The sequence below is a fragment of the Macaca thibetana genome, chromosome 4 (assembly GCF_024542745.1).
Source record: "Macaca thibetana thibetana isolate TM-01 chromosome 4, ASM2454274v1, whole genome shotgun sequence".
Lineage (NCBI taxonomy): Eukaryota > Metazoa > Chordata > Mammalia > Primates > Cercopithecidae > Macaca > Macaca thibetana.
In genome coordinates, this window is record NC_065581.1 from 29,612,909 (window position 1) to 29,638,744 (window position 25,836).

Consider the following 25,836-nt stretch of genomic DNA (forward strand, 5'->3'; position numbering starts at 1 on the left):
TGTTAACACCCACACCCTCAATTCCATGTTAACACCAGTCCTGACGTGGCCCTGAATCACCAAACAAATTGAAGATAAATTGAAGTTAGCCAGCCGGCATCACGGATCAACCCAGGCCTGACAGGAAAGACCCATGAGTGGAGCAACCACAGTGGCAGGGATGAGGCTACAAGTGGGTCCAGCAGCACTGACTCCCCACTACCAAGGCCCATCCAGCTGCTGCTTCCTCTGAATACTCTGCTGATGAGCATTCCAGAGCAATGATGGGCACCGAGAGGGCACTATTTCTTCAGGTAACTGACTAGCCCCTAAGTGACAAGTTGAATAGCTTGAGCCCCATCCATCCTGGAAGGGGCAGGGGTTCATCCTCACAGGGAAAGGCACATATTCAATGTGGTGTGGTTTTTCTCTCTGCTCTCAGACCTTCAGCCAGCATCACTGTAGACAGTTCTGATCCACTGGCTCACAATTTCAGTACATTATTTGCCTGCGGGACATACCTCAGAGGGAAGGGGATGAAGTGTGGGCCACGACCATGGGATCCCCTGGTCATATCACCACCTGCACCTCCCAGGGGCTGCCAGCCACACAGAGTCATGGACAGGTCTCCACAGACACAACTTAGTACCAGCTTGGATGAAACCCTCTGAGGAATGGGAGCCAGCTTTCAGGATGTGCTGCGCGTATTAAATCAAAGACGTCCCTATGGTGCTGTGTTTACAGAAGGAAGAACACGTGGGTCCAAAAACCAAGAAGTTGAAACAGGTGTGGCTCCATGTCTCATCCCTTCTAGTCACCCTCAGGGTGATCTTGTACTTCTCATCTCCAAAATCTGGACTGTGTAGGGAAGGAGGTCCTGGTTTCCCAAAGGGGGCACCCTGGCAAGGAGACAAATGAGAGTCCATGGAACTACACATTATTGTTGTCCTCAGGGATGTTCGAATAGTATGTGTCCAGACACAAGCAGGTGAGAAGAGGAGGAGGCAGGGCTGCTATCACACAAGGAAGGCAGGAGAAGTGTGTGTGGACATAAGAAATCCACATGGGGATCTCTTTGCTCCCCTTGTCCTATTGTTAAGTGTGAGCAGAATCATACAGCAACTGACTCTGAGAAGGTTTGATATTCAAGAGCCCAGAACACTCAAGAAGGAAGGATTGAGTGATACTCCTGGGTAATCTCCCAAGGCTCCGCTCCTGTGCTCTGACATCCTCAGTAGGATTAGTGCAGAAGCCCTGCTTCCCATGAGGTATTCCCAGCCAGTGACCGGTCACAGCAGGCACACTAAGGCAGGCTATTACTGGGAGACAGGGGACAACTCTGGTGGTGAACTATGACTCCAGGACTCCTCCATGGCCTTGCTCACCTCTCCTTAGACTGCCTGTGCTCTAGGATGCATCGAACAAACTTTCTCTCCTGTCCAGCACTTGGGGTCACACTTGCATCTTGGTCTGCCGCTTTTTCCAGGGATTTCTGGCTCACTTCCCATATTCCCTTACAGGTGTGTACCCTCAAAACATTCCGCAGACTCAAAGCTCATCTTGGCATCTGCTCCTTGAAGGGCTTGGACTAAAAATCACTTTCATCCTCATAGCAATAACTCTTACTTATTCCAACCTGTAAAATCCTTATCTGTATCCAACCTCTGCCTCCCCCATAGAATCAATTTTGTTTATGTTTGTAGTATCTCTTTGAGTTAACAGATATTTATTGTATTAAGCCACTGAATTTTGAGGTAGTTTGGGACACAGCAGTTAATAACTATTAAGGCTTTCTTCAGTTTATATTATTGCATGGATATTATCTACATCTCTTTTAATCCCTTGCATTTTAATAATGTTGGTCATACTTGCTGTTCCAATCCTTTCCTCCTATTCTTTTTTGAAAATTCTTATTTTGTCTTTCTCTGTCCTTCCTTCCTTCTTTCCTCCTTTCCTCCCTCAGAGCTTTCTCTCTCCCTCCATTTGTTCATAAACCCTATGTGGTTAGATTAAAAGGAAGCATTATTTGAATCTTATGCTAAAAGTATATTACCATAAATTATAAAATAAAGGTAAAGAAGAGGAAGTTATTAATAGAATATGAAAAAATGCCTAGGGTGATTCTGTAGCCAAGACTGCGGCTTTTAACATTTAATCTTCACCTTCAACTGAATGTTTTCAGAACACATGAGCAACGTGAACTCTTTCCCATTCTTGATACAAGCACTTGGGAAATCAAATTAGCCTTATCTAGTATGATTAATGTCCATACACCATATAATCCCACCGTCTGCTTCCTGATCATACACTCTGGGGACATTCTTGTGTCCAGGAGACGTGTACACCAATGTTTATGGCAAAAACTGGAAACAATCACATATACATCAATGGGAATTAACAAACTTGTGGTATATTCATAAAAAGTAAAACTTTAGCAGTAAAAATGAATGAGCAGCACCCTCCCACATCAGAGATAACTCTACTACACATAACGTGCATCACGGAAGAATATACATAGTGTGAGTTCTCTTTACGGGGAAGTTTAAAAAATAAGTCAAACTGTGATTTGGGTATATATATATTTATTGTAAAAATCGTTAGAGACAATACAAAGGAATGGTAAATACAAGACTCAAGACAGAGGTTCCTTTCAGCGGATAGGATTGGACAACAGCATAGGGTGGCTTCATAGGTTCTGTTTCTTATGCTAGGAGGGGATGTCCAGATAGTTAGTTACTTGATCATAAATATTTATTTATTTATTTATTTCTGCAACAGAGTGTCGCTCTCGTTACCCAGGCTGGAGTGCAGTGGTGTGATCTCGGCTCACTGCAAATTCCGCCTCCTGGGTTTAAGTGATTCTCCTGCCTTAGCCTCCCGAGTAGCTAGCATTACAGGCACCCACACAACACCCAGCTAATTTTTGTATTTTTAGTAGACTGGGTTTCACCATGTTGACCAGGCTGGTCTTGAATTCCTGACCTCAGATGATCTGCCCACTTCGGTCTCTCAAAGTGCTGAGATTACAAGCATGAGCCACCGCTCCTGGCCCACAAATCTTTAAGGTGTCATTTTTCAAAATTCACCTTGCATGCCATTCCTGATTGATTCGTTGGAAATGAAAGAGGAGAGAAAATATTGAAGTTCATCGCAAGGATCCTTAGCGATAACTACTCATGGTAAAGCAAAGCCACAGCCAATTGTAAAGAACCATGTGACAGAGAGGACCAGGATGCCATGAAAAATAGCCTTGGCTAGAAATAGGTCATTTGATCCTTGGCTAATTGGCAGCTCTCTACATTTTCTGGTACACAATGTTCACTCTGATGTGCAAGGCAATTTTATCTTGCAAAGAATTTCAGAATTTGAATGTTGCTCATATTTTACCACATATACAAGTGAATTAAACTTTTACAGAATAGAAAAAACATCGTTGAGCAAAATAAATTAAATGAAAAGACATAAAGGAATAACTAGTGATGAAATAGCAGTAGAAATGGAAAACACAAAAGAGCTGCTTTTAAAACAATGTTAGAAGCACAAAATAACAGTGTTTTTCATAATCATACTGGAGTCCAAATCACTTCTACACATCTAAAGATGTTAAACTGATCATAGGATGCCCACTGAATAAGCAATTATTGAAAAATCTTGCTCCTAGATTGGAGTTAACCATTTCTGCCTACCACATCAAACCAAAGTGTTGTCATGATGCTAAGCTAGTTGTACAGACAGAGATGTGAGATTCAAACTTGTCTAACTGCAAAGCACCCTGATTAGGTAAATATTTTTGTAGATGCTTGAGTAAGAAAATTGACATTTTGGGCATTTTTGAACTGAATGAGAAACTTCTGAGGAAAAACAAGGGTAGTTATGATTATAAAGGCATCATTGTATGGCACTGAAGTCTTGGGATTCTTTGATCTAGCTACTGTATTTTCTCAACTTTGTTACAACTTATCAAAGAGAACATTAACACTAAAGGCATTTGCAAAAAAAATCTGAGATATTGTTGTATCTCCTTTCTCTGTCTCAAATTTTTAATCATTACTTTAGTAAAGATAATTTTAATGTATTAAGGAAAATTAGTCCAATACAAGAAGTATTTGATTTACAAAAATCCTGAAACAATAATGTTAATTTTGCTTTTAACGTATATATGAATTCTCTGATACTCCTCCTTTCCAGAGGTGTAGCTTCATTCCCTCCCTGTGAGTGTGGCCTGGACTTAATGACTCACTTCTAAATGATAGAGTAATGCTGACATAAGAGTTTGTGACTCTGGGTGTAGAACCTAAGACTCACTAAGGCTGGGCACGGTGGCTCATGGCTGTAATCCCACAACTTTAGGAGGCTGAGGTGTGCCATGAGGTCAGGAGCTCAAGACGAGCCTGGCCAAAATGATGAAACCCCATCTCTACTAAAAATAAAAAAAATTAGCTGGGTGTGGTGGCACGCGTCTGTAATCCCAGCTACTTGGGAGGCTGACGCAGGAGAAACGATTGAACCCGGAAGACGGAGGTTACAGTGAGGCGAGATCGAGCTACTGCACTCCAGCCTGGGCAACAAGTTGACAGTCCATCTCAAAAAAAAAAAAAGACTCACTGTGATTCTCTCTTTCTCTGGGATCATGAGCCCTGGGGGAAGCTGGCTGCTATATCATAAGGAGGCCTGTGGAAAGGTCCATGTGACTAGGAAGTGAGGTATTCTGGGATCAAACAATAAGAAGCTGAAACCTCTTCCAATAGCCATGTGAGAGATTCTTGTGTCTTGTGAATCCTCAGTCCCATTTGAGCCCTCAGATGATTCAGCCCTGGATGACAACTAGACAGCAACTTTGTGAGAGGCCCTGAGCCAGAAGCACTCAGAGAAACTGCTCCTGGATTCCTGACCATTGGAAACTGTGGGAGATGATAAATATTTGTTGATTTGAGCTGCTAAGTTGTAGGTGACTTGTTATGCAGCAGTAGATAACTAATACAGCTTCACAAGAGAGGATGAATCAATGAACTTTTTCATTTGCTCTAAATTCATTATAAAATACTAAACATATCATTTGCTTTTAATATTTAAGAAGAATTTCCATTGCTATATAAGATATATTTTATTATCATTAACCATGATCTATTTTTGATCTTCAACTTGTATGTTCTATTTAAACACAAAAGGAAGATCTATGCTATGCTAGGCTGATTCTATGATGACACCTCAATAACCACCCTTGGTTATTCACATTACCCCAGTTACTCAGTTGACACTAATGCAGGTGCTGCTGTGAAGGGGTTTTGCAGATAGATTTCAGGTCCCTGGTCAGTTGACTTGAAGATGGGGATTATCCTGCTTGGACTGTCCTAATCAGGTAAGCTCTGAAAAGGACTGGGTTCTTCCTGAGAATAGAGACTCACAGTGTAGAGGGATTCAGCGTGAAGGATTTCCACCACCATGAGCTTTGAAAATGGAGGGGAAAGAACACTGGTGGCCAACAGGAATTAGAGGCCCTCCCCACCGTCTACTCTGATAGCCCAAAGGAAACAGGGACCTTAGTCCTACAATGGCCAGAAACCAAATTCTGCCAACGAGCTCTATATAAGCTTGGGGGAGAACACCAGCCTTAAGATGAGGATACAGTTTTGCGAAACCCTGAACAAAGTATCTATCAAACTTGGCCTGGATTTCTGATTAAGGAAATGTACACAAATAAATGGGTGCTGTCTTAAGCCACTAAGTTTGTGGTAATTGGTTATGCACTAATAGAAAATTAATAAAAGGACCGGGCGCCAAGATGGCCGAAAAGGAAGAACTCCAGCCTCCAGCTCCCAGCGTGAACGACACAGAAGACGGGTTATTTCTGCATTTCCAACTGAGCCTCCGCTGCTGATCCTCAGGTAAACAGGGTTTGGAGTGGACCTCAAGCAAAAACAGACCTGCAGCTGAGGGTCCTGACTATTAGAAAGAAAACTAACAAACAGAAAGGACATCCACACCAAAAACCCATCTGTACATCACCATGATCAAAGACCAAAGGTAGATAAAACCACAAAGATGGGGAAAAAGCAGTGCAGAAAAGCTGGAAATTCAAAAGATCAGAGCGCCTCCCCCTCTCCAAAGGAACGCAGCTCCTCGCCAGCAACGGAACAAAGCTGGATGGAGAATGACTTTGACGAGTTGAGAGAAGAAGGCTTCAGTCGATCAAACTCCTCAGAGCTAAAGGAGAAACTATGAACCCAGCGCAAACAAACTAAAAACCTTGAAAAAAGATTTGACGAATGGCTAACTAGAAAAACCAACGCAGAGAAGTCCATAAACAACCTGATAGAGATGAAAACCATGACGCGAGAACTGCGTGACAAATGCACAAGCTTCAGTAACCAACTCGATCAACTGGAAGAAAAAGTATCAGTGATTGAAGATCAAATGAATGAAATGAAGCAAGAAGAGAAGTTTAGAGAAAAAAGAGTAAAAAGAAATGAACAAAGTCTCCAAGAAATATGGGATGATGTGAAAAGACCAAATCTACGTCTGATTGGTGTACCTGAAAGTGACGAGGAGAATGGAACCAAGCTGGAAAACACTCTGCAGGATATTATCCTGGAGAACTTCCCCAACCTAGTAAGGTAGGTCAACATTCAAATTCAGGAAATACAGAGAACGCCACAAAGATACTCCTCGAGAAGAGAAACTCCAAGACACGTAACTGTCAGATTCACCAAAGTTGAAATGAAGGAAAAAACGTTAAGGGCAGCCAGAGAGAAAGCTTGGGTTATCCACAAAGGGAAGCCCATCAAACTAACAGCGGACCTCCAAGCCAGAAGAGACTGGGGGCCAATATTCAACATTCTTAAAGAAAAGAATTTTCAACCCAGAACTTCATATCCAGCCAAACTAAGTTTCATAAGTGAAGGAGAAATAAAATCCTTTACAGACAAGCAAATGCTGAGAGATTTTGTCACCACCAGGCCTGCCCTACAAGAGCTCCTGAGGAAGCGCTAAACATGGAAAGGAACAACTGGTACCAACCATTGCAAAAACATGCCAAAATGTAAAGACCATCAATGCTAGGAAGAAACTGCATCAACTAACGAGCAAAATAACCAGCCAACATCGTAATGACAGGATCAAGTTCACACATAACAATATTAACCTTAAATGTAAATTCTACCAGAGGTACAAGAAGGAGCTGGTACCATTCCTTCTGAAACTATTTCAATCAATAGAAAGAGAGGGAATCCTCCCTAACTCATTTTATGAGGCCAACATCATCCTGATACCAAAGCCTGGCAGAGACACACATAAGAAAGAGAATTTTAGACCAATATCCCTGATGAACATCAAGGCAAAAATCCTCAATAAAATACTGGCACACTGAATCCAGCAGCACATCAAAAAGCTATCCACCATGATCAAGTGGACTTCATCCCTGGGATGCAAGGCTGGTTCAACATATGCAAATCAGTAAATGTAATCCAGCATATAAACAGAACCAAAGACAAAAACCACATGATTATCTCAATAGATGCAGAAAAGGCCTTTGACAAAATTCAACAGCACTTCATGCTAAAAACTCTTAATAAATTTGGTATTCATGGAACGTATCTTAAAATAATAAGAGCTATTTATGACAAACCCACAGCCAGTATCATACTGAATGGGCAAAAACTGGAAGCATTCCCCTTAAAAACTGGCACAAAACACGGATGCCCTCTCTCACCATTCCTATTCAACATAGTGTTGGAAGTTCTGGCCAGGGCAATCAGGCAAGAGAAAAAATAAAGGGTATTCAATTAGGAAAAGAAGAAGTCAAATTGTCCCTGTTTGCAGATGACATGATTGTATATTTAGAAAACCCCATTGTCTCAGCCCAAAATCTCCTTAAGCTGATAAGCAACTTCAGCAAAGTTTCAGGATACAAAATCAATGTGCAAAAATCACAAACATTCTTATACACCAATAATAGACAGAGAGCCAAATCATGAATGAACTCCCATTCACAATAGCTTCAAAGAGAATAAAATACCTAGGAATCTAACTTACAAGGGATGTAAAGCACCTCTTCAAGGAGAACTGCAAACCGCTGCTCAATGAAATAAAAGAGGACACAAACAAATGGGAAAACATTCCATGCTCATGGATAGGAAGAATCAACATCGTGAAAATGGCCATACTGCCCAAGGTAATTGATAGATTCAATGCCATCCCCATCAAGCTACCAATGAGTTTCTTCACAGAATTGGAAAAAACTACTTTAAAGTTCATATGGAACCAAAAAAAAGCCCGCGTTGCCAAGACAATCCTAAGTCAAAAGAACAAAGCTGGAGGCATCACGCTATCTGATTTCAAACTATACTACAAGTCTACAGTAACCAAAACAGCATGGTACTGGTACTAAAACAGAGATATAGACCAATGGAACAGAACAGAGCCCTCAGAAATAGTGCCACACATCTACAGCCATCTGATCTTTGACAAACCTGACAAAAACAAGAAATGGGAAAAGGATTCTGTATTTAATAAATGGTGCTGGGAAAACTGCTAGCCATAAGTAGAAAGCTGAAATTGGATCTCTTCCTTACTCCTTATACAAAAATTAATTCAAGATGGATTAGAGACTTAAATGTTAGACCTAAAACCATAAAAGCACTAGAAGAAAACCTAGGCAATACCATTCAGGACATAGGCATGGGCGAGGACTTCATGTATAAAACACCAAAAGCAATGGTAACAAAAGCCAAAATTGACAAATGGGATCTAACTAAACTAAAGAACTTCCACACAGCAAAAGAAACTACCATCAGAGTGAACAGGCAACCTACAGAATGGGAGAAAATTTTTGCAATTTACTCATCTGACAAAGGGCTAATATCCAGAACCTACAAAGAACTCAAACAAATTTACAAGAAAAAAACAAACAACCCCATCAAAAAGTGGGCAAAGGAAATGAACAGACACTTCTCAAAAGAAGTCATTTATACAGCCAACAGACCCATTAAAAAACGCTCATCATCACTGGCCATCAGAGAAATGCAAATCAAAACCACAATGACATACCATCTTACACCAGTTAGAATGGCGATTATTAAAAAGTCAGGAAACAACAAGTGCTGGAGAGGATGTGGAGAAATAGGAACACTTTTACACTGTTGGTGGGACTGTAAACTAGTTCAACCACTGTGGAAGATAGTGTGGCGATTCCTCAAGGATCTAGAACTAGAAATACAATTTGACCCAGTCTTCCCATTACTGAGTATATACCAAAGGACTATAAATCATGCTGCTATAAAGACACATGCACACATATGTTTACTGCGGCAGTATTCACAATAGCAAAGACTTGGAACCAACCCAAATGACCATCAATAACAGACTGCATTAAGAAAATGTGGCACATATACACCATGGAACACTATGCAGCCATGAAAAAGGATGAGTTCATGTCCTTTGTAGGGACATGGATGTAGCTGGAAACCATCATTCTCAGCAAACTGTCGCAAGAACAGAAAACCAAAACACCGTATGTTCTCACGCATAGGTGGGAATTGAACAATGAGATCACTTGGACACAGGAAGGGGAGCATCACACACCAGGGCCTGTTGTGGGGTGGGGGGAGCGGGGAGGGATAGCATTAGGAGATATACCTAATGTAAATGACGAGTTAATGGGTGCAGCACACAAACATGGCACATGTATACATAGGTAACAAACCTGCAAGTTGTGCACATGTGCCCTAGAACATAAAGTATAATTAAAAAAAGAAAATCAATAAACAGATTCAACAGCTAAGCATATGACATTTTCTCCACTAGAATGAATTAGGGAACTGATATGCACAGTAGTTGCATAAAACCAAATGTTTCCTAACTTGCTTTGCATTTTTCATTTTGTGATTTTTTGTATGACACAATTTTTGACACAATCATATTTCATTCATTTATTCAACAAAATTAACTTAGTGCCTACTATGTGCCAGATATGCTTTTATATTCTGCAGACACAACTTTGATCAAAACAACCCAAAGCCCCTGTGCTCATGTGCCTTCCATTCTAGAGGCTTCTTGAGAGTGAGATGGAGCCATTCGAGGGTTTTAAGTGAAGAAATGACACAATCTGACTCACATTAGCAGAATTGCTGACCATTGTGGGGAGAACAGCCATGAGCAGCAAGCGAGGGGACAGAGCTAGGGTCACAATTCAGTAGTGAGAGGGTGGTAGATACTAAGGGCAGAGGAGGGCCTGTGGGATGACAGGGACAGAGAGAAGGGCTGGAGAAGCAGGAGGTGAGGTAAAGGAACAGAGAGAAAGAATTCTAAAGCAATGGAATTCTCAGACTTAAAAACAATGTTTTATAGATTTGTAATGCATTTATCCGCAGAGAATGACTCACTGTTATTTGCACCTTGGTCTTTAATATATTCTGTGGGACTGTCCAAAAACGAATTGCCTCCCTATGTTAAACAGGTTAAAAAAGGATATCAAGTGTCCCAATAAAACATACACTAGCTTAGATGTGAATAATTCATAAAAATTGGCAGGTGCATGGGCCAGCCACTGTGGCTCATACCCATAATACCAGCATTTTGGGAGGCTGAGCTGGGAGGATCACATGAGTCCAGGAGTTCAAGACCAGTCAGAGCAAGATAGGGAGACCTCATCTCTACAGATATTTTTTTTAGAAAAATTAGCCAGGAGTGGTTGCACAGGCCTGTGGTGCCAGAAACGTGGGAGGCTGAGGGTGAAGCACTGATCGCATGAGCCCAGGAGGTTGAGGCTTCAGTGAGTCATGAGCACACCACTGCACTCCAGCCAGGGTAGGAGTGATACCCTGTCTAAAAATAAATAAATAATAAATGATAAATAAAGACAGTTCACCAGCACTGGTGAAGGGCACTTTGGCTGCACTGAGCACTTGCAATTTTGAGGTGATTAAATTCTGTACAGGCTCCTGGTGGCAATATACGGTAACACATTGAGGTCTGTATTGAGATGTCCTGGACTCACACACACAAACTCAGGGCTATGAAATAAAGATAATGTAAAAATACAACAGACCAGGGTCATACATACATAGTCTGGGAAAGTGAAACTTAGCTTTGTGAGTCTAATTGCAATGCATTTAGATACACACATTTATATATAAAGGTGCTAAAAATCACCTCTTCTACAAATTAGATTCGTGATAATTCAGGGGTTAGCAAGATGGTGCTACCCGCTGTAGCACAAGACCCTCGCGGAGACCCTCGACTCGACAAGAGCCCCAGGCATCTATACCCGATTCCATTTTCAGTTCTGGCTCAAATCCCGGGGGATTGGTAGGGAGAGAGGCTGGGCTCAGTGGCCTGGGCTGACCGCGGACGCGGGGACACGGTCTCACACCCTCCAATGGATACACAGCTGTGACCTGGACCCGGACTAGAGCCTCCTCCACAGGTATGAACATACCCTACGATGGCACAGTTACCTCGTCCTAAACCAGGAACTGTGCTAATGGACCGCAGCGGACAAGGCAGCTCAGATGTCCTGGCTGAGGAAGAAGCAGAGCTCCTCAAAACCTACCTGCAGGGAAGGTGAGCGGAGTGGCTCAGCAAAGGCCTTAAGAATGGGAAGCAGACGCTGCAGTGCACGGGTACCAGCGGCCACTGGGCGCCTCCCTGATCTCCTGCAAATTCCTCGAGCCACCTTTCAAAAGAAGGGGAGGAAAATGAGACCAATCCTAAAATATCCCTCGCCCTCTTGTCCTGAGGAAGAAGAGTCCTCCTGGGTTTCAGATCCTACACCAGAGAGTGACTGAGGGCCCGCCCTGCACTCTGGGACAATTAAAGGATGAAGTCTCTGAGGGAAAGGAGGGAAGACAATCCCTGGAATACTGATCCGTGATTCCCTTTGACGCCACAACAGGCTTGGGCACCAGGAATTTTCCTCTCAGGCCTTGTTCTCTGCCTCACACTCAACGTGTATCTGTTGGTCTGATTCCAGTTTTTCTGAGCCCTTCGGCCTCAGCTCAGGACCAGAAATTTCTGTTCTAGCCTCAGACACTAGAACTTTCCAAGGAATAGATTACCCAGGTGCCTGTGTCCAGGCTGGTGTCTGGGTTCTGTGCTCCCTTCCCCACCCCAGGTGTCCTGTCCATTCTCAGGATGGTCACATGGGTGCTGCTGGAGTGTCCCATGAAGAATACAAAGTGGCTGAATTTTCTGACCCTTCCCCTCAGATACCCCAAAGACACACGTGACCCAGCACCCTATCTCCAACCATGAGGCCACCCTGAGGTTCTGGGCCCTGGGCTTCTACCCTGTGGAGATCACACTGACCCAGAAGCTGGATGGGGAGAACAAATTCAGGACGCAGAGCTTATGGAGACAGACCTGCAGAGTACAGAACCTGCCAAAAGTGGGCAACTATGGTGGTGACTTCTTGAGAGAAGCAGAGATACACATGCCATGTGCAGCATGAGGGGCTGCCAGAGCCCCTCACACTGAGATGGGGTAAGGAGACGAATGTGGGGTCATGTCTCTTCTCAGGGAAAGCAGGAGTCCTTCTGGAACCCTTCAGCAAAGTCAGGGCTGAGGCCTGGGGGTGAGGGCCCCTCACGTTCCCCTCCTTTCCTAGAGCTGTCTTCCCAGCCCACCATCCCCACTGTGGGCATCGTAGCTGGCCTGGTTGTTCTCGGTGCTGTGGTCCCCAGAGCTGTGGTCACTGCTGTGATGTGGAGGTAAGAGGCCAGGTAGGAAAGGGGTAAGCTCGGAGTTTTCTTCTTCCATTGGTGAATTTCGAGCCCTATAATGGGAGTGGGCTGGTATCCTGCCTTGTTGTGAGGCACCATCTCCACACACATTTACCCTGTTCAGAGGCCCTGTCAATACTTACTCTTTTGTAAAGCACCTGTGAAAATGAAGGACAAATTTATCATCTTGATTGGGGTCATGGGAACCTGGCTCCCAGCAGTCACAGGTCAGGGGAAGGTCCCTGCTGAGGACAGACCTCAGGAGGACAATTGGTCCAGCTTCAACACATCCTCTTCCCTCGGGTTTCCTGATCCTGACCTGGGTCTGCAGTCACAGTTCTGGAAACTCCTCTGGGATCTCATGGCCCTGCCTCCTCCCTGGCCTCTCACAGTTTGTTTTCTTTCCACAGATGGAAAAGGAGGCAGCCATGCTCAGGCTTCATGTAAGTGTGGTAGGGGTGGGAGAGTGATCCCTGAGATCCTTGGGATAGTGTAGACAGGAGCCCATGGGGGAGCTCACCCACCCCACAATTCCTCCTTTAGTCACATCACCTGTGGGCTCTGAACAGATTTTGTTTTCATTCCACCCCAAACAGGGACAGTATCCAGGGCTCTGATGTGTCTCTCAAGGCTTGTAAAATGACACCTTAGAGGGCCTGAAGTGAAGGAGGACTTGGGGCAGAAGGGATAAAACTAGGCTCTGGAGATTCTTTGAATTTTTCAGTGTGTGGTGGGCTGTTCAGTGTCACTACTTACCATGACTGACCTAATTTGTTCATGACTATGTTTTTTCTAAGTCTGCCTTGTGAGGGACTGAGATCAAACTTTGTTCATGCCTCCCCTTTGTGATGTTAAGGGACTCTGGCTTCTCTTTATACCAAGGCATCTAAATGTGTCTACGTCCCTGATGACATGTGAGAAGTGGGAAGACCAGCCCACCCTCACATCCATCATGACCCCTGTTATCGTTTGGATCTGTGTCCCCACCCAAATCTTATGTTCAGTTGTAATCCCCAGTGTTAAAGATGATGATTAGCTCATGAGGATGGTTCCGCCTTGAATAGTTTAGAACCATCTCTTTGGTGCTGTTCTTGTGATAGTTCTCACGAGATCTGGTGTTTGAAAGTGTGTAGCACCTCTCTGCTCTCTCTGCCTCCTGCTCCAGGCATGTGAGTCATGCCTGCTTCCCCTTAACCTTCCAGCATGATTGAAAGTTTCCTGAGGCCGTCTTATAAGTAGAGCAGATGCCAGAATCATACTTCCTGTATAGAATGCAGAACCACGAGCCAATTTAAACCTCTTTTCTTTATAAATTATGCAGTCTCAGATATTTCTTTATAACAGTGTGAGAATGAACTAGTTCAGAAAATCAGTACCAGGAGCTGGGTATTGCTGTAAAGGTAGCTGAAAATGTGGAAATGGCTTTGGAACTGGGTAACAGGCAGAGGTTAGAAGAGTTTAGAGAGTTCACAAGACAAGAAAATGAGGGAAAATTTGCAACTTTCTAGAGATTTGTTAAGTTGTTGTGACCAAAATGTTGATAGTGATATGGACAGTAGAGTCCAGGCTGATGAGGTCTCAGATGGAGATGAGGAACTTATTGGGACCTAGAGGAAAGGCCACTTTTGATATTAATTGACAAAGAACTTGGAGGCATTGTGCCCCTTCTCTAGGGATCTGTAGAACTTTGAACTTGAGAGTGATGTATATGGGTATCTGGTGGAAGAAATTTCTAAGCAGCATAGCATTCCAGATTTGGCCTGGTTGCTTGTAATAGCCTATGCACACATATTTGAGCAAAGAAATGGCTTGAAAATAAAACTGATATTTAAGGGGGAAATTTAATATCCAGGACAATTTCTAGTGGAGCTGTAGGAGCAGGAACCCTGCCAGGACTACTAAATGGTAGAGCCACTGGCAATGTGCAACCTCAGCCTGGAAAAGTCATAGGCATTCAGTTTTCATCCATGAGAGCAGCTATATGGGTTATGTTCGGCAAAGCCATGGATGTGGAGCTGCAAATGGTATTGTGAGCCCACTGCTTGTACCAGCCAGTGTGCTCAGGATTCAAGATATAGAGTCAGAGGAGATTATTTTAGAGTTCTGAGTTTTAATGTCTGCTATGATGAGGTTCAGCCTTGTGAGGACACTGCATTCATTTATTTTGGCCCAGTTATTCCATTTGGAATGGAAGTGTGTAAGAAATGTCTCTTCCACTGTTGTATTAATATTTTAGAAGTAAATAATATTTTTTGTTAATTTTACAGGTTTATAGCTATAAGAACTTACTTTCCATCTCAGATGAGACTTTGGAATTTTGAGTTGATGCTGGAACAACCTAACACATTTGAGACAATTGGGAGAAGATTATTGTATTTTGTAATGTGAGAAGAACCTGAACTTTGGCTGGCTAGGGACAGGATGCAATGATATAAATATTTATTCCCTGATACCTCATGTTAAAAATGTGACCCCCAATTTTGGACGTGAGGCCTAATGGGTGGCATTTGGGTCATGGGGGTCAATCTTTTATGAATAGAGAGATGCTGCCCTCTCTGGGGAGTGAATGAATTGTTGCTCTATTAGTTTCCAGGAGAGCTAGTTGTTAAAAAGAGCTTGGCACCTTCCTACTCTCTCTCTTCCTCTGTTACCAGGTGATCTCTGCACATACCAGCTCCCCTTTGCCTTCTGCCATGAGTGGAAGCAGCCTGAGGCCCTCACTCTTATCACTCAAGAGATTGTAAGGTTTTTAGGATAAACCACGGAAAAGGACAAAATGTTTTTGTTATATCTCAGATTACCTTTTTTGGCCCACATATCTTTTACAGGAAAATAATTATGATAGTAAAGAGGTATTGGCATATTATCAGAGTCTCATTCAGTCATTCAAAATTAGGCCAGTTTATCGTCCTCTTGTATGAATATGTGTCCCAGAATGAAGTCACTCAGCTTTGCAGGCACCACTCGATCTTACCGGGTTCCATAAACAAGAATAGTCTCAGGGACATATGGCTTCACCCTTTTAGGCATCCAGTATAATTGACCTAAGAGACAATATCTTCTCTTGCTCACAGCACTTTTGAGGAGTTAAGCTAATTTTGAATTTTCCTCATTATATAACCGTTTGATTTATTCACTTACCCTCAGCCACTATTCCTCCTTCTGTCCCTTTATATCAGTCTTTTCAAGTTTTGGAAGTAACATTAGGTTTGGCTGCTGTGCTGGCCAAGACTTCAGGCAGCAATAGTATTCTAGCATGTCTTCCCTCAGTCTCCTCTTGATCATAGAGGGTAGGTTACATAGGGAAGGAACTAGTTGGGACTATTGGACCACCAGGCTACATAGCTCTACTTACAGGTAAACCTGACTTTGCCAGATGAAATGAAGGCACAGCACAATCCTTGATTTGCTTGGGTATTCTTACATAAAGGTGTAAAAATATAGTTTTTTTGCTTAGGGATAATTCCTGTTTCTGGCATTTTTATTTGCATCCCTATTCCTGATACCACTGCATCACATATGAAAAAAGAAATTTGAGGTGAAGTGTAGTCATTACTCCAGCATCTTCTCCCCTTAGGAAGAATTGTATGTATAGTCATAACAATAGAGCCCTGATGCATCAGGAAAAAGAGAGGATGTGACCTAGTGGAGTCACTCTTGCAGCCCCACCCATGTTGACAGTGAGCACATTCATGGAGGTATAAATTGCCCAACAATTAGATTGGCAGTTTTTAGACAACTAATGTTTCAATTGACCATTTCAATGTTCTGTCAAAGTTTTTCCCTAAGGAGGACATCTCCCTGTGCATTGTTGGCCATTTGAGGCTATAAAGTGTATTTTCTTGTGTAAAGAAATGGGACTCAGTAGTCCGCATTGGTGCAATCTCTTCTTTTCTGGTTGTTTTATAGCCCTTGAAGCATTGACATCTACCCCTGCTTAAGCATAGCCCAATCCAGAGTCAGTGACGTTCCTGTCAAGATTGGTTTGCAGCTCCTTTGGGGTTGCTGGCATCAGTCTGGCTTGCCAGCTCTGTATGATCAAAGCCTTCCCGCTAGAGAATCTGTCACAGCCATCTGCTGCCTCTGTCTGTTTTCTTGATCAATAGTCAAAACAGAAGTTATGAGAAATTACCAAAATTGGGCCGGGCGCGGTGGCTCAAGCCTGTAATCCCAGCACTTTTGGGAGGCCGAGACGGGCGGATCACGAGGTCAGGAGATCAAGACCATCCTGGCTAACACGGTGAAACCCCATCTCTACTAAAAAGTACAAAAAACTAGCCGGGCGAGGTGGCGGGCCCCTGTAGTCCCAGCTACTCTGGAGGCTGAGGCAGGAGAATGGCGTAAACCCAGGAGGCGGAGCTTGCAGTGAGCCGAGATCGCGCCACTGCACTCCAGCCTGGGCGACAGAGCGGGACTCCGTCTCAAAAAAAAAAAAAAAAAAAAAAAAAAAGAAAGAAAAGAAAGAAAAGAGAAATTACCAAAATTGTGTACAAAAGAGAGATTATCACTAATGACCCTTTAGGAATTAAAAAGCATTTTAAGTGAATACTCTAAAAAACCTCAAGTCAATAAGTTAGACCACTTAGATAAAATAGACAGATTCACACAAAGGTAGAAATTGCCAAAACTGACTCCTCCTCATAGAAAATCTGAATAGAACTCTACACTAAGTCAGTAATTTAAAAACTTTCTCACAAAGAAATGCCAAAGCCCGGATATCTTCACTGGTGAATTCTATCAAATATTTCAAAAGCTCTTTCAGATGAGAAGAGAGGAGTCAAGAGTTTCCAGCTCATTTACAGAACTGGCATTGCTAATATAAAAGTCAGAGCATGACTCACAAGAAAATAATACCAGAGACCAGTATCAACAATAAACATAAATGAAAACATCCTTAACAAACATAGGCAGACAATACAACGCCACGTAAAAAAGGATTACACTCCATGACCAATGGGATTCATCCCAGGAATATAAGGTTGGATTAACAACTGGAAATCAACTAATGGAATGCACCATATTAATGTAATAAAAGACATAATTATGTCAAAAGGTGCAGAAGAAACAGCTGACAAAAAGGTTAACAGCACTCGTGTTCATAAGTTTCAACAAAACAGGAATGGAGGGGACCTTCCTCGCTCTGATAAAGGGAATCTATAAAAAACCTACAGCTAAAATCATGCTTAATGAAGAAAGACTGAATGCTTTTCTTCTAAGATGGGGATCAGTGCAAAGATGTCCAATCCCATCACTTCTATTTAACATTGTACTGGAGATTGTAGTCAGTGCAATAAGGCAAAAAATGAAAAATTAAAATCATCCAGTCATCCAGGTAAAAAGGAAAACATAAAACTCTATTCACAGATAACATGACCTTGTCTGTAGAATTCACAAGCGGGTAAAAGTCTGCTAGCACTAGCAAATGAATCCAGAAGTACCCATAGGATATAAAATCAATATAAAAATTAATTATGAACTCATTTCTCTGTACAAGCAATGACAACCTCAACTTTCCTATCACAGTAGTTACAAACAGAGCAAAATGGGGATAAATTTAGGAAGAGAGCAGTGTTTGTTCGCTGAGAAGTACAAAACATTACTGAGAGAAATTAAAGGTCTAAATAAACGGAGAGATGCGGTTGGAAAGCTCAATAATATTGTTAAGATGGCAATTCTCCCCCAATAGATCTATGGTTTCAACACAATCGCTATCAAAATCCCAGCAGAAATTTTATAGAAAATTGGCAAAATAATCCTAGAAATGTATGTGAAAAATGCAGAGGATGAAGAAGAGTCAACACAAATTTGGAAAAAAAAAAAAAAAAAAATGAAATGTCATAGAAAACTACAATAATCCAGACAGTGTGAAACTGAGAGACATAGAGATCAATGAACAGAAGTGAGAATCTAGAAAGATATTTTTACATTTTTTTAATTGATTTTCAATGAAGTTGCATAGGTAATACAATGTGACACTTAACACCATATAAAATATCAGCTCAAACAAATTATAGCCCTAAAGAGCTAACATTTATGACTTAAAACTATAAAATTTCTCAAAGAAAATACAGGAGAAAATTTTTGTGACTTTGGGTAGTTAGGCAAAAGATTCTTAGATAAAATACCAAAAGCATGATCTACAAATGAAAAAAAAAAAGGAGAGAGAGAGAGAAAGAGAAGTTGGGCTTAGTTAAAACTTTAGGCCTGGCCCAGTGGCTCACACCTGTAATCCCAGCACTTTGGGAGGCCAAGGCAGGTGGATCATGAGGTTAGGAGATCGAGACCATCCTGGCTAACATGGTGAAGTCCCGTCTCTACTAAAAAATACAAAAAATTAGCCTGGTGTGGTGGCGGGCACCTGTAGTCCCAGCTACTCAGGAGGCTGAGGCAGGAGAATGGCGTGAACCTGGGAGGTGGAGCTTGCAATGAGTCAAGATTGCGCCACTGCACTCCAGCCTGGGTGATACAGTGAGACTCTGCCTCAAAAAAAAAAAAAAAAAAAAAAAAAAAATTGAAAACTTTAGTGCTCCAAAACACATTATTGAGAAAATGAGAAGACAAGCCATAGACTAGGAGAAAATATTTCACAATTTATCACAAATTACAGTTGTGATGAAGAACTTGTATCCAGAATATGTGACAAGTTATTAAATTCAATGTAAGAAGACAAGCAACTCAAGTAAAAATGAGCAAAACACACAAATATGCTCAACTGACTTTTACAAAAGCACAAAAGCAATTCAATGAAGAAAGGAGCGCTTTCCCATCAATGGTGTTGGAGCAGCTGGACAAACACAGTGGAATAAAATAACCTCAGCCCAAACCTCACACTTTATACAAAAAATAACTCAAAATGAATCACAAGCTTTAATGTAAAACACAGAATCAAAATGACAAACATTGAACCAGGTGTGGTGTCACAGGTCTGTATTCTCAACTACTCAGGAGGCTGAGGTGGGAAGATCCCTTGAGCCCAGGAGTTCAAGGCCAGCCTAGGCAAAAAAATTTTTTAATAAATAAATTTAAAATTTAAAATTGCAAATCTTTTAAGAAAAAATCATCAGAACTAAGACTGGACAAACAGTTCTTAGACATAACACTAAAAGCATGATCCATCAAAGAAAAAATTAACAAATTGGATCTTATCAAAACTAAAAACTGTTGCTCTGTGAGAGATCTGTGAAGAGCTAAAAAGACAAGCTACAGAACGAGAGAAGATATTTACAGACAACATATTCTGTAAAGACTATATTCAGAATATATGGAGAAATTTAAAAACTCGACAGTAAAAATGAAATCCAAATACACAATAGGCAATGAGCAAGACACAATCAGACGTTTCACTAAAGAGGATAAACACTGGGCTAACAAGCAGAGGAATAGACACTCAACATAATTATCCAGTAAGAGAACACAAATTAAATCCACAATGATAGGAATGGCTGAAATACAAAATAAAGGTAGCAACAGATGCTGGCAAGGATGCAGAAAAACTGGGTCACTCTTATATTGCTGGTAGGAATGTATTTTAAAATGGGACAGCCACTCTGGAAATGGATATTGCAGTTTTCTTCAAACTGAACATGCAGTTTACCTTATGACTAGCAATTGCCCTACTAGGCACTTATTTCAAACAAGGGAAAACTTTGTATTCACAAAATACCTGTACACGGCCGGGCGCGGTGGCTCAAGCCTGTAATCCCAGCACTTTGGGAGGCCGAGACGGGCGGATCGCGAGGTCAGGAGATCGAGACCATCCTGGCTAACACGGTGAAACCCCGTCTCTACTAAAAAATACGAAAAACTAGCCGGGCAAGGTGGCAGGCGCCTGTAGTCCCAGCTACTCGGGAGGCTGAGGCAGGAGAATGGCGTGAACCCGGGAGGCGGAGCTTGCAGTGAGCTGAGATCCGGCCACTGCACTCCAGCCTGGGCGACAGTGAGACTCCGTCTCAAAAAAAAAAAAAAAAACCTGTACACAAATACTCTTGCAGCTTTATTCATAATACTCCCCAAACTGGAAATAATGCCATTGTCTTTCTGTGGGTGAATGAGATCTGCTGGTTGAACTCATAACTGAGTCACACAAGTGCCCTTTCTCAAGGCTACCATCCTGCTTCTCTGTGCAGTAAGTGTTTTATGCATATTTCCCATTTTCTCACAAAAATATTAAAGACATGTACTCAAGGATTAAAATTTAATGAACATAAATTTTTTTCCTTCTCCATCAAAAAGATTCTTAAGTGGGAATGCAGTTTGGAGCCACTGCCTTGGTTCTGCTAAGGTGCTGGGTGTGTTACCTACCATGGCATTTGCAGCATTAATGGAAAAGTCAACATAATGAAACAGGCAGATGGCATCTTAGTATTTCTGTGAAAACAGGTTTCCCTCCTGAACTCTCTGAAGGCAGCTCAGGGGACACACTTTCAAAATGGCAAAGATCAATTATGGTTCCTAGTGGGACACAACCCCTAACCTATTCCAGTTCAGCTTTCTCTCTCTCTCTCTCTCTCTCTCTCTTTCCCTCATTCTTCCAACTTATAATTGTATAAGTTGCTGTGAATCTGTCCCTCACTGAGAACTGACAGAGCGATGTGGGCGAGGGGGGAGATTTCTCTGTGCTGTGTCAAGGCATCAAGACAGACCTCTCCTTCTCTCCTGAACCTCACACTCTATCCCTTCCCAGACACTTGAATTAAAACACAGACCAGAAATGTCTGTTTAAGAACTAAATATCAATAGCATAAAATATGAAGACAGAGTAGAATGGGGTGAGAGTGTAACAGGGGTGATAGGACCTCAAGGTGCCAGGGAAGCTGGTCCTGGGCTCCCCAGGAAGAGCCGTCACCAGGACACTCACTCATAAAGGTCACCTATAATAATGCAATTACAGCATATGTAATATATCAAAATATAATAAAATAACAAAAATAATATGGCACAGCTGCAAACACTTCATATATACTAACCCTTTTCATTCATCTAACCACAATAAATAAATGCTGTTAGTTTCCCTATTTCATAGATGAGGAAACTAAGGCACCAAGAGGGAAAATGCTGGTGAGACCCAGGTAGGGAGTTGAATCCAGGCCGCCTGGCTGCAGAGTCTAGCTGCCCTCAGTGGCACCAGTGGAACCAGGAGATGACACGAGAGACTGAAATCCCAGTTGTGCACTGCCTTGGTGGTCTCCTGTCCCAACTAGGTGTTGATCCAGGCCTTGTAGGTTCCCATGCTCTGGAGAAAAGAGAAAAACAGTAAATGTTCCACTGGGTGCAGCGTGTTGCTTTTTATTCCCTGAGGGCTTCTCCTTCCTCAGTCACTCCAAAATTAGATTCACTCTTTCTCTGAGTGAAGATGACGTCCCCACTTTTTTCTCCCTCCCATGGCACTTTTCCCAGCCCCTGCCAGTCCCCTCCCATGACTCCATCAGCATCAGCACCTGCCCTGTGCTCAGCACCCATCGCGCAGGGAGCGAAAGGACCCCAGGACTAAGGAACAAGACCCAGGAGGAAACTCAGTGCCCTCCCCTCCTCTCACGCCTGACCAACCCTGACACAGTGGGAGGCCTCCCCAAAGAGAGGCCCTGGCCCTATCTCCATGTCCCTCCAGACCTGGGCTGGGTCACACACACACAGTCCTTCTCCCCACTCAGTCCTCAGTCCCTCCTCATCTGCGGAGGCACCTGCACACCAGGACAGACCCTGCACATTGTGGGTTCTGCACTCCAGAGGTGGCTCACTGTTCCTCCCCTCCCAGCTCTAAGCAGACAACTCCTAACTGGAGATCCCATCAGGAAGCCCTGGGGCTCACAGGTCCAGCGTGGAAATATGTGGCTGCCATGGAGTCTGCACTTGACGTGATGCTGCTGATTCCCTTGCTCAAGGAGGCCCAGTCTCCCCTCCCCATAACCTGCATGTGGGCTATGCTTGCTCCTGACTGTCCACTCACCCCTGGAAATGCAGCTCCACCCCAGGGCTGCCGCTTGGTGGGGCTGCAGGACCTTCCTGCCACGTTCCTCGCAGGGATTCCACCCAGGCCACTGCCAGTGAAGCCCACAGGGGATCTTCTCCTTTTCCTTGTGGAGTAGGGTGTTTCTTCAGACCCCTCAGCCTGAGGCAGCCTCCACCCCCTCTGCACCTGGGGACTGCCACTGCCACAACCATCATCTCCCACATGGACCCTCAGAGAAAGGAAGCTCCAAATTTGAGTTCCTGTTCCATTCAACATGCTTTACATCAGTATCGGTCCCAACTGAAATTATGTTGATGGACATCAACATTTAAAGCAGGAATTTTGAGAAATTGACATGTGATTTTCATACCTTTTTTCTGGGCAATGTTCCAGTGACCTACGAGGAAACCATTCCTGCCTACAGGGAACCAAAGCTGAGAATCCCCCTATAGGAGACACCACAGGTGAGAGCAGGAGCGACCACAGACCTGCACTCCCCCGTGCTGTGGTGCCTCCTGGATGGGGCCCTCTTGCTGCAGGGCAGGGGACAAACCATCCCATCTGCCCAGGCCTGAGGGACTGACTAACAGTGCCATTAGGTTCAAGAATGAGACACCACCACCCCACTGGCCAGGCACACAGAAGTGGGGAAATGGCAGAAAGACTCGGGTTTCCTGAACACCCCAGCCTCTCACTGTCCCCTGCACTGCCTCTGTCTTTGCAGAAACAAAAATTTCTGTTTTCTCTTTTCCTCAAACAACCTGACTATGGGGGAAATTATTCTCTCTCTTATTTTAAACTTACCAGGCAATGATTACATTAAGAAGAAAAAATTGGCTCAGGAAAGGCAAGGTGAGACCACAAAACACAGAACAAAGCCCCAAAAACACAGCCCCTGGGGACTATGATTCTCGGGGGCTGGAAAAACTAACACCTGGACATAGGATGAAAACAGGGAACCAGCTGCCCTGACAGGGTGCTGGTCCCCATTCTCCAAATAGCCCAGGGACATCCGCTTATCACCTTGTCCATATCATCTGCAAGGAAACACAGGGAGGCAGGGGCCACATGGTGGGAACCTGGAAAAAGCATGGCCTCGAGCGACCCAGAAGACACAACATCCCTGAGAGAGAGCTCTCGGATGAGGCGCATGGGGAGCTGCCAAGTGGAAGAGGATGGCTGTGTGCACTCAGGACCCTCCCTGGTACAAGGGAGGCCACAAAGAGAACTGCGCATGCAGAGGCCCTCAGTCAGCCTCGTGGGTCTTTTTCTTGGTGTCCTTCTGATGGCTGGAGAAACATGGGGGAGGGATGCAGAGAGGGAGGGACTAGAGGCTCTGCCTGTCCTTGATTCCTCTCCAGTTTCTAACCCCTCACCAGATCACAGCCGCCTTTACTGTTTGCTCACTCTGAGATAGTGATCATCCAGGCCCTCAGCAATCAGCAAGCGATTCCCAACTCATCCACCTGGATGCGCCCTGATCAGCCTGAGAGACAGAGCGGGATGGGGACAGAGCAGGTGCCACGGCCCTCCCTACGGCCCACTCCTCACCTGCAGCAGGAGGAGGCCACAGCTGGACAGTGGATTGTCTTGGCTCAGCCCTGGCTTGGGAAGGACTTAAGGGTATAAAAAATAGCCTGCATGTGATGGTTCATGTTCAATTCTATGTGCCTCAGTATAGGTTTAAGCAGGGTACATGGTCATAAAGAGATAAAGAAGCAAAATGTACTAAGCCACCACTCCCTCTCCTTCTTGCTTTCCCTTTCATGCACCAGCCAGGTGCCTATCGGTTGGGGTCCCCCTCCCCACCTCAACGACCCCCTCCCTACCTCACCAAAAATTTAGTTTAGGCTAGCTTGCAGCGTAGATAATTGTACCCTTTCTTATCAACTAGGTGCAGCTGTTAGGGTCATAAGTCAAATGTTTAAGGAGTCCTGAGACAATCGCAATGGGTTATGGGCTGCAACAAAATGCAGCAAAAAGACGTAAAGAACATACTCAAAGTCTTAATCAAAGTACCAATTTATGATGTCCAGGAAGATCATAACCCCGTAGTACTCAGCTAATGAGGAACTGGGGGAGGGACTTGAGCACTAGGGAATACACTGTTGAAACCGTCCCTGGTGTGCCTGCATTCCAGACACCCGATATTGCAAAACTGTCACTAAAAGTCTCACTTTTGCTGTTCTCTGAGTCTCTGAGTCCATACTTTGGGTTTGGATGAGTGAGTTTGTTTCTCAAAATCTAGTGGCCTGTATGGGATTCTCTGTGCTTGCGTGAAGTGAGACTCTGGCTGAAAGGGGATATGCGTACCACTGGACACATGTGGTCCATTCTGTCCGGATGTCCCGGCTTCCCACAGAAGCCATGGACAAACTCGAAACTGTTATTCAGGAGACAACGAAAGTGATATGGGTGAGGGGGGGAAGCAGGCACTGCGACAATCAGGCAACCTCATGCATGAGCCCGGGTAGGAAGACTGGACTATGCGCACTGTCTTGGTGGTTGGACATTTTCGGAGTTTGAGTGCGTGTGACTGAGACATCTTAGATATGAAGCGAGGGCGGAGTCCTAAACCGCCGTTCCATTCTCCTGTGAGGGAAACAGCCGGAGACCGAAAAAGTAGTTGACTCACAGGGTACGAAGAGACCTCCAGTAAGGGGGGTTGAGTACACAGGGAAACTAAGACACAGGGAGCAGCTGAAAATGGGAAGCAAAAATTCTAGGCCTAGGGAACAAAGGAAGGAGCCCCCCTCCAGCATCCCCCCAGATAGTCCACTGAGGAGGATGTTACAGGCTTGGGGGAATAACCCCCGAACCAGGAATAAGGAAAAACAAAAAATAATAAAGTATTGCTGTTTTATCTGGCCTAAAGAGCCCATCAGTCAGCCTTTGGTCTTTGAGCCTAAGTTTAGCTCAAATAAGGATTGGGTACGCCAGCTTTAATTCTCTATGTGACTGATACAACCCCGTCCTCACAAGAGGAGAAGGGTTACGCTGTTTGTTGGATTAGTGAATTAACCCCCATGTTCCCCCTAGGGAACTAGCGAGGAGGGCCTAGTAAAGAGCCCTCACCCAGTGAAAAGACCTGGGATCCCGTAACACTTGCTCCCTGGCCCATACATCTCACAAAGCAGAGGACAAGGAGATCGGGGTAACAGGAAGGTCGGAGGAAAAGAAATCTAGAGGTCA

At 43.7% G+C, this 25,836-nt stretch overlaps 1 protein-coding gene and 1 pseudogene across 3 annotated transcripts in view; one reads left to right on the forward strand and one right to left on the reverse strand.

Moving 5' to 3' along the window:
- LOC126953085 (mamu class I histocompatibility antigen, alpha chain F-like) overlaps positions 1-13,243 on the forward strand; it is a 245,625-nt gene extending 232,382 nt beyond the window's left edge. The window contains exon 9 of one of the 2 annotated variants that reach the window (XM_050788435.1): positions 13,106-13,243. In XM_050788435.1, coding sequence (XP_050644392.1) covers positions 13,106-13,191 — 86 coding nt within the window. In that variant the 3' untranslated portion in view covers positions 13,192-13,243. The remainder of the gene's footprint in view (positions 1-13,105) is intronic. The other variant, XM_050788436.1, reaches the window with a different exon arrangement.
- Positions 1-25,836, reverse strand: part of LOC126953102 (patr class I histocompatibility antigen, alpha chain G-like) — a 230,601-nt pseudogene that overhangs the window by 97,503 nt on the left and 107,262 nt on the right. The gene's annotated exons all lie outside the window — the stretch shown is intronic.